Below are 10,106 nucleotides of genomic sequence, written 5' to 3' on the forward strand. Positions count from 1 at the left end.
TCTGAACTTTGTTTTTTTGACACAAAGAAGATTTTAATTTTTAAGTTAAATCTGTCAATCACTTTATTGTTTTTGCTTTTCATGTTCTACTTACAAAGATATCTACTTACAAAGATACCTCCAGTTGTATAACTATTTATCTACATTTATCTACATCTTCCATCATGATATTTAATGTCATATGAATAGACTACAGACCAGCTCTTGGGTTCTGAATACTAATTACGTAATTTCTGGATGGGGGAGCTTTGAGGCTGCTGGCAGCAGTGTGCTTTGGCTGCCAAAAAACTATTGGGAGTCTTAGGCTTTGTTACTGAAGTTTAGGGTCCAGAACCAGTAAAGCTCTAGTCTTACAACACTGTCAAAAGAATCAAACCTCAGTGTACGATTGATTTAGATGTGCTTGAGATTGTTTATTTTATTGGCTCATATTTTCAACAATTGTTGAGGATTCTGTAATCAAAAATACATCCTCATCCTCAAGATAAGGTAGACAATTTTCATAGTGAAACAGTATGAAAAAATACAGTTTCAATAGTTTGTTTTTCTTTGAGGTTGTCTGATACAAACATCACAGGCATTATACCTTTTTCAGAAAACATTTATGCCTCCTGTGGTCTCGTCTTCATTTCCAGTAGGCCTTGGCACAGGTTTTGCCAAAATGTGCTTTGCATAGTAGGACTTGCTGATACAAGCTTTCCTTTCAAAATAAAAAAGGCAGGGGCACCTGGCTGGCTCAGTCGGTAGAGCATACAGTTCCTGATCTTGGGGCTGTGAATTCAAGCCCCATGTTGGATGTATAGCTTACTATAAATAAATAAATAATTAATAAAATAAAAAAGACAAGGATGCTTACTACTGCCTGCCCCCACTCCCAATTGAAAAAAAGAAATAAAAGATATAAGGATTAGGAATGAAGAAATAAAGCTGTCACTATTCAGAATCAGAATTTCATATGCTTTTAACTGAGTCCTTACCTGGGCTATTTAATTAACTGTGTGTATCACCTTTTATGAACATTGTATGGACATAATCCAAAAGAGATTTATATGGAAGTAATCATGGTAGTGATGAGGAGGGAACTTTGGAAAACATGACACATGAAGAAAAGATTTGGGAATATTTAACTGGGGGAAAAGACTTGTGGGATGAAAAAAGAGCCAAATTACCTTGTCTTGAGCTACTTAAAGGAAAATTGTTATGTAGAACAGACCTTTCCCCCGCCAAGGTCCAAGGAAGCATAATTAGGGTCACTAAGAGGCAAGAGGAAGAGAGAGAGAAGCTCTGGCAGAACTTTTTTTTTTTTTTTAAGATTTTATTTATTTATTTGAGAGAAAGAGCCAGAGAGCACAAGTCGGGGTGGGGAGGTGGATGGCAGAGGGAGAGGGAGAAGCAGGCTCTCTGTAGAGTAAGGAGTCTGATGCAGGGCTTGATGTGGGCCTCGATTCCAGGACCTCAAGATCATGACCTGAGCCAAAGGCAGGAGCTTAACCGACTGAGCCACTGAGGCACCCCTCTGGCAGAACTTTTAAGGGTCCAAGTGATTCAGAATTGAGAAAGGTATAGCATAGAAGGTGGAAAATTCTTTGTCACTGGAGGTTTTCAACCAAAGGTTGAGTGACCATGTGGCATGTCATAGGAACTAAAAAGCCCACATTTCTTGAGCATCCACTGTGTGCATGTACCTAGCCATGTGCTCTCTCATTGAATTATGGCAATCCAAGGACGGACATTCTATTTTATTCCCATTTAACAAATGAAACAGAAGCTTGGAGAGTCTGAAGGCTTGCCTGGTATCACATAGATGGTAAGTGTGACAGGCCTGGGCAATCTGTTTCCAGAGCCCCAACTCTTAACCAATTCACTGAATTGGCTGGAAAGAATGGTTGGCTTCAGTAACCTTCAAGATTTTGTCAAATCCTGAGATTGTATAATTCTATGTGGAAAAAAAGTCATGCCTTAAGGGATTTATATTAAAGATCAAATTTTTTGGCAGTGATGTTAGGTGGTTCCTGTTTTAGTATCTAATCTCTGAGTTATAAATAAAATAAAAGTTACTGAAAATCCACCCATCATTTCTAAATTAGAAAGCTGTTGGATATTCACATATCTACCAAGGTACAAATAAGTTGGTAGACAATGGCTGGGATCCCAGACAGACGCTCTTGGGGCTCTGGCAATAAGATTAAGCCTATAAATATCAGATGGAGTATGTCTTACAAAATAAAAAATCAGCAGTTTTGAAGCATCATGGTGTGTGTGTGTGTGTGTGTTTTAATTCTAAGCAGATCCAGCAGTTGATCTTGGGCCACTTTTATAGCATCTCAATGAAATTTTTTTATTTGGCATTTTGGACTGCTACATCACTGAGTTATAGGTTAAATCATACCAGCCACAGAATGTTTAAAATTTGCAGCTAGGTACATTTGTGTGTGTGTGTGTGTGTGTGTGTGTGTGTGTGTGTGTGTGTGTGTGTTTAAAGCCTCTGCCTTCGGCTCAGGTCATGATCCCAGGGTCCTGGGATCGAGCCCCACATCAGGCTCTCTGCTCAGCAGGGAGCATGCTTCCCTCTCTTTCTCTCTGCCTGCCTCTCTGCCTACTTGTGATCTCTGTCTGTCAAGTAAATAAATAAAATCTTAAAAAAAAAAAATAAAAGATTTTTAAAAATCATTCTGATCCACAGAAATTTGCATCCACCTTGTCTGTGATGAGAAAAAGCCTCTGGAATAAAAAAATATGTGAAAGACAAAATACTGAAGGTCAACATCCTAACTAGAAATTTTCAGAAGAGTGTTATGGACCCCTAGAGAGAAAGATGTAGTAGGAATTAAGAAGAGACGAACTTATTCAAATAAAATAAAAACAAGGACTGCATGAACTCCCAAAGTGCTGACATGTAAATATCTTCTCTCCCTCAATTTTCATATGCTTCCATAGGGAACCAGGTATCCTCCAACGGGAAATACTGGTTCAGCCTGACGCAAAATCATGGTTTCATTGTTTAGAGGGAAAGAACAAAAGACTTGGTCATGTTCTCAATTGATTTTCTTACTTTCTTTTCCCCACCCTTATTATATTTGCATTTTAAGCAATATATTTGCTACAGCAAAAAAAAAAAAAATTTGTAGACAATTTTAATAAATCAAATTCATTTTAACCAAAATCTCTATAGCCTTTAAATTTTTTTGATTATGATGCTAATATTTTAGCTATTAATCTTTTAAAACTAAATTAAAGTTTAAATGTATCAGAGGCTCTGATATTTAAGATAAAACTCTGTAAAGAAATGTTAGTCTTTCTTGATCATCCCTTGATTTATCTGCTAGATAGACTTAATGTTCTTATTTTGTATTTTCTTATAGAATCACCTATCTATTCCCAACTGAAAACAAATGCAAATAAATGTAAGTTTTAAAAAAATATCCAAACATTATTGTATTTTGAATTTCAAATTATTGGAGTATACTTAGTAACAACTCTAGTAGAAGGGAGAAGTTAAACGGCCAGTGCATCCAGGGAGAAGTCTTTGACTGAACTTCATATATAATAGTAGGAAGCAGAAATAATAAAATTAGCATAATTAGTTTAGTCAGGTGTAACTAATAGAAGCAAAAACATTATCAAATTTTTCAAAAAATTTTTCAAAAAGTAGGTAATAAAAGAATGAATAAGGCAAAACAGGGGGATACTAGGATGAGCCTGAATTATAGAAAAGGAAAATTGAAAGGAATACTTTTTATTGTAGCCACAACTGTCTCTCAGTAAAATACATTACTTATAAAGGCACATTTCTCTGTAGGAAAGAAAATATTATATCCTGAAGACAATCCAATAATCACTGAAAATAATGTTCAGATACACCCATGCAGCTTTATTCTCAACAGAACTTCCTTAAATAGATTTCTCCCATTAGCAAGGGGACATCCTGATTTAAGGTCTTGAGTATAGTCCCCTTATTCATCTCTGCTCTCATTGTGTATTAAGAGGAACCCTGCTTTTCAAATCAAGCCTCATGTGTATTTACTGGCTATGAGTTCTTCAGTGAGCAATGATTTAGTAGATGAGATCACAAGGGTTAACGTGCCTAGTGCAGTGCTCACTACATAAACGGCTCTCTAATGGATATATTTTTCTCTTTTCTTCCCTAACAACTCTGTAATAAAAATAATAAACCCACAGCCCAACAGAATTATACAAGACAGGAATGATTTGTTGCAAATACTTTAACATCAGTATTTCATAATTTATTATAAAGATATCTTGCATACCACCACTATAAATACTGAACATCGTTTTATGAAAATTACAATTTTATGATTTTCAAAATACCATGATAATCCACCTGTTTTTAAACTTCAACATAAAAGCTAAGAGGAGGGTTAGAATTTAATCTTAGCAGACATGAAAATTTGGTGCCTTGATTTACAAATATAGTTTAATACACCAGAATATTGACAAGAATTGCCTTATGCTTCAGATGTACTGCCAAGACATGGACAGCCAGCAAGTTTAAAACAAATATACACATTTGTGGTTTTGGGTGCTAACAAGAAATAGTCCTGTAAAGCTGGTAACCTGTGACTACCAGCACTGGTATCTACACACCTGAAAAGTCAACGACAAAAATATTAAGATAATTGGCACCATGTGGACGATATCTAGGCTTTAGGTATTTAGGGTTGACTTACTACTTTCATATACAGTCTCATCATTGCCGCCAACTTTGGAATTTCAGATCTAGAGAATATACAGTTCAAAACACTTGCTTTGTCTTCCTTCTCCTGCTAGAACTCTGAGGTTTTCCTCTTACAGTCTGGTAGAAGAGCTGATCTTGGAGTTTTTCACTCAACAGCATTGGGTCAAATCTCTTCTATACAGGATCTCATTCTTCTCATGCCCCCTCTATATGCAGAGAGCCGGTCAAAGTCTTGGAGGTGGAAACGAGTTGCCAACTGATTTACCATTTTCCTCAGGGTAAGAAAGGCTGAAACAACTTGGAAAGTAAGGAACAAAGTGAAGATGATGTGTATCGCTTTTTCCAAGGGCAGATTTGTTAGGCCCTCATTAAAGAGCAAGAAGAGAATTAATGGCAGCTGCAATAAAAGGCTCAAAAGCCAAAAGCCAGCCAACTCAGGAACCTGCAATGACACACAGTAAGAGTAATCAGATCAGTAAAGGACAGTCTTCTGTTTACACAGATCAGCACTATGAACCTGCTTTATGAGCTCTGTAATTCAAAGGGAGTATAACATGGTCCTTGTCCTCAAAGAATTTACCGTCTAGATTAAAAGTGAAAACGAATTGATGCAGCTAATGCAGCAATGCTAGAATGATATGCCTTAGTGAATTATTAAATGCACCACTTAGAGGTATGAATTAAATACTACAAGAAATAAGACAAGAGTGATTAGGGTAGGTAAAAGAAAGAATCCAAGGTACTAGAAGCAAGAAAGTAAGTAAGCAAAAATGTGGAATGAGCATGACTAGGAATCAACATATCAGCCGGGAATGGATGCCTGGGTTAGGAAATAGCAAGAAATACAGTGAGGCTCATGGGTGGGACCTAATTATGAAAGGCCTAGAAAACCAGAGAAATCTTTAGGCATTATCCCTAAGCTCTGGTAACTATAAACGCTTAGGCAGCATGATGATTCAGAAAACATGTGCCTGGCACAGGATTCCTGAATTTATAATTTTCCCCCATTTCCATAATCAGGATCTAAACATTTTCAGTTGACCAAGTATTTTCAAGACTGGAGAGAAGAGGGAAAACTGTCAATTCTTAAGAACCTACTATGTTCAGTTACTTTGTATAAATTATTTCATTTAATCCCAATAAACCTTGGAATAAATATTTTTCCCATTTTATATACAAAGAAACCAAGGCTCAAGAGGTTCAGCAAACAGACTATGGCGACAAAAATAGTAAAGTTGGAGGCAGGCCTTTGCTCATTCTACCACCTCTGTCTGCCTTTTCCTCAGTATGAAAACCATATTGCCTTAACATGTAGTCTGGAGACAAAGGGAAGAAGAGCCTACCTTTTCCTGTAGGTTCCCCATGTAGCCCAGATACAACCTGATAGCTTCAATTATGGTTATTAGGATGATAACAGTGACCACGATGAATTTGTAGTAATCAGGCAAGATTGAATACTAAAAAATAAAAGCACAAAAATAAACATGTTTGTAAAATTTCACATACAATAAAACTGACCTGAAATAGAAAACAAATATTAAGAACTTTAATTTTATTGACAACGTCACAATGCCAGGGATGGGCAGAAGAGATCTCAGTGGAAGTATTAAAGCATAGACTTACCTTCATCTGAAGCATCATAATGCTGCTTATCCACCAAAGTGGGAAAAAGTAAGTGTTAAAATAAAGTGACATTTGCAATCCCAAACTGGACACCATTTCATTATCTACAAAAGAAACAAAAAGAACAAACTCTTCATCCTGGTCACTGGCCTGTAAGTCCTTTAGTTTCTTAAAATTAATAACTACAGTATTGGTTTAACAAAACTCCAAATTTTAAGCCTATTAATAATCACTGACAGTGAAAGGAAATATTCATCATAATATTATTTAATTCATATACTGGGTTCCTGGGGGTATGTTTCATATTTTTCACTTACTTTATCATTTTTGCCATTACAGCCTGTTGACTTTTTTGCACTACCACTGATACAGATTAAATGTGGACTATCAGTTTGAATCCTTTTGAACAGATAATAATGATCATTACCTCTTTTGTGGAGTTCTATGTAAAGAGCCTATAAAATGAACACATAAAATACATAAAAACTAATCTCTCACATATAAACTAATCTTATACAAAAATTAATCCCCCTAAATTATAGCCACACCCCTCTTCAGCATACCCTAATCCCACCCATTCATTAATATCCAATTTAATGCCATTTTTCCCACAAATCCTTTCTTGATCCTATTGTCCCATCCCCACAGAAATCTCTTCCCCTCTAGGTACTTATCTCTAACCTGTGTATAACAAAGTGTTAGCAAAGAACCACAAGCGCTCACTCTAGACACGTCTGGTGTGCTGAAGAGGTATTGAGGTTTGGAGTCCAAGTAAACTCCTGACTCCTCAAATACCCTTGTAACCCTCAATGCCGGACTTGGGATAAGTTATTGAACCTTTTAAATTAATTTCTCAATCAGAAACTGTCTCAATTTCTTCATCTGTAAAATGGTAACATGAAAGTACCTCACAGGTTGAGGATTAGTGACAGTGTCAGATATTTCACCGTACCACCACCACACCTGGTACTTAGCAGGCACTCGATAACATTAGTCCCCTTTCCTTCTTTTTTACTTAATACACAGCCTCATTGTATGCACAGACTACATTCTACCCAAATTTGAGACCCTCACACAACCTAAAATCTTTATACCGGGTACATAACAAGCAGAGTGGCTGAATTAATGGAAACATACTGTCATAAAGACATCAATGTAGCCATTTGTGATACATGAGCTTCATTTATCTAAGGCTGATTGCAAGATACCTTATGCTTCTATGTAAGGGAGAAGGGTCCCAAATTAAAATTTTGATTTTTTAAATCAAGCCCTACAAATACATCCTAAATTTGACTAAACTTTAACAATTTAAAAACATATGTATTTTGAAATCAATTGACCTAAATGTTAAGAATTGATAAAGGCTCTAAAATTTCTTAAAAACAGATTTTTTCCTCCACAGCTGAGTATATCTATCATTTAATAATTTTAAAATATAAGAAATAATTGTCCCTCACAGCAAGGTTTCCTTTAGCTTTTTTCTGCTATTATGCTATACTTTTGATAATACTTATTTTTTTACTTTGCTTATTCTTGTTTCTTAGATTATCACTGATAAAAGAATGAATTCTTAAAATTTGTTGAACTTGAAGGCAACTCACTAACCTAGGATTTTTTTTTTCATAACAACAGTAAAACTCTTGGTCAGTGGATACTGTAATGGTGTGCATTTGTAAATACAGTGCAAATAATCAAACTTCTGATTCACAAGAAAGAAAATGTGGGAAAAAAATGATAAATTAATTAAGCTGAAAATTTTAATATGTTTGGAGCAGAAACTAGTCAAATTTTGCAAAGAAGTTTTTGTTAGAAATTGTGTACATGAGCATCTTAAGAGTTATGCTGTCTGTATTTCAGCATTTCAAACTTATAATCATGCAATTGAAAATCAAGTTAATATGTAAATGAACCTTGAAAGCACAAGACATGAATTTACTAAATTTTGCAAAAGTACAAGCTGAGTTCTGTAAACGGAATTTAAATTAAAACATTATATAAATCAGGGGTAGGCAAACTACCAGCCAGCTGCCTGTTTTTGTATAGCAAGTGAGCTAAAAATGGTTTTTCACATTTTTAAATGGTTGGGGGAAAAAAATCAAAGAATAGTATTTGGTGACACTGAAAATCATATGAAATTCAAATTTTAGTGTCCATAAATAAAGTTTTATTGGAACACTGCCACATCTATGCATTTACCATTATCTATGGATGCTACAGAGACCTAAGGTCTGCAAAGTTTAAAATACTTGCTATCTGGCCCTTTACAGAAGATGTCTGTTGACCCCTGATACCGTGCATCATCAAATTTTAGTGCCTGTTAAGCCTTAGCTCTAGAATTAGAAACTTAACCTCATTTTTCACATCATGTTTTTCTTTGTACATCCTAAATCTTGAAGAGGCCTAAATTAGGGTGAAAACAATGCAATTATGGGACTTTACTTTCCTCTGCTCTCTTTTAAAAATCCTAAACTAAGCAAGAGGGGAAAATTTCTATTCCCTAGCAGAGTTCAGTGATTAAAAACCACATGGATCTGGTTGACAGTATGCTATTATCATGATTTAAGAAAGGAAAAACGGTTTTAGAGGAAACTGAGTGATCACTTGCCCTCAAGTTGAATGCAGCATCGTGGTATTTTGTTACCAGATTTAGGGTAAGAGTTATACATGGGGCATAGGGGTTGGAGGTTGGAGACTGCAGGGAAGGGGCGAGATTGTTGAAATCGATGCTAATGTGGCAGCTGCCATGCCCAAGTGGATAGCGGTTTTAAAATGACTCATTTAAAAAAGCAGTTCTTTCCATCTCTTCCATCAGAAAACGGACTTGCGGTGGAATGTACTTGTTTTGCTAATAAAAGAAAAAAAGGATAAGATATTTTAACTGGGGTGGGGAGTGGGAAGGGGAGACAGGCTGTTTTCACTCCATCCCTGCCCGAAAAGTCAGGGCGGAAGTCGCAGAGGGAAAAACCGTCGGCCTTCGCAGAGGATGCGAAACCGGACATGTGCTGCGAAGGCGGATTTTATATTTTTAGTTTTTGAAGAAGGCTGGCGCCACCTCAGCTGCTCGGCTTACAGTTCGCCCGACAGGCCGCAGCACCGTCAGCTTAGGACCTGTCTGGGATAGAGGCCTGGAGTTATCCAGTCCCAGCCCCCGCCCCAGCCCAAGGCTCTGCCTCTCCTCCAGGGCGCTTCCCGCACTGCGGAGAACCAGCTGAAGGCGAGACCGCCATTTTAGGGCCGGGCAAAATCTGGCCGCTCCAAAACCGGCGCCAAGACCTCCGCAGGCCATACCCGCTGTGCTGGGCCTCGCCCACTCACCCGGACCCTCGCTGTACTCTGGCCCCGTCCGGCTGGAGTCACTGAACACGGTCCGGCTGAAGTTTCCCAGCCGCTGGCGGACCGGATCCGGCAGCTCCATGCCCGGGCCTCGGTACAGCTTACAGCTAGGTCTGCAGACGCAGCCTCCTTCTGCGGTTTCCACGGCAACTGGCGGTGCGAGATGCTGGGGCCCAGGCGCACGCGCGGCCGCACTGCAGGGCAGAGGCGGGGGGCGCGAGCGCCAGGAAAGGAGAGGTGCGGTGAGAGTCGCGTCCTGCCTAGCGCTTCAGCCGGGTGCGGGACGGCAGATTCCATAGTCCTGTTGTGAGCCCCAGCATCTTAAAAACAAATAGAAGTAATAATGAATGACCTGAGGTTGGAGTGTGATACAAGGAGCCCTCACACCTTGCCGGTGGGATGCAGGCTTTCTGGAAGGAAATACGGAACGAATGTAGAGCTTAAAGAATGTTCA

At 38.0% G+C, this 10,106-nt stretch overlaps 1 protein-coding gene across 1 annotated transcript; it reads right to left on the minus strand.

Annotated features, from left to right (window-relative positions):
• Positions 1 to 3,632: 3,632 nt before the first annotated feature.
• Positions 3,633 to 9,821, minus strand: LOC111148039 (transmembrane protein 17). Its single transcript, XM_022504405.1, has 4 exons — positions 9,635 to 9,821; positions 6,320 to 6,423; positions 6,040 to 6,153; positions 3,633 to 5,138 (listed from the first exon to the last, which is right to left on the minus strand). Exons 1-4 carry the CDS (start codon positions 9,732 to 9,734, stop codon positions 4,860 to 4,862), a joined length of 597 nt encoding a protein of 198 aa, XP_022360113.1. The 5' UTR covers positions 9,735 to 9,821; the 3' UTR covers positions 3,633 to 4,859.
• Positions 9,822 to 10,106: the final 285 nt, after the last annotated feature.

The sequence above is a fragment of the Enhydra lutris genome, unplaced genomic scaffold (genome assembly GCF_002288905.1).
Source record: "Enhydra lutris kenyoni isolate GAN:26980312 unplaced genomic scaffold, ASM228890v2 scaffoldscaffold18, whole genome shotgun sequence".
NCBI lineage: Eukaryota > Metazoa > Chordata > Mammalia > Carnivora > Mustelidae > Enhydra > Enhydra lutris.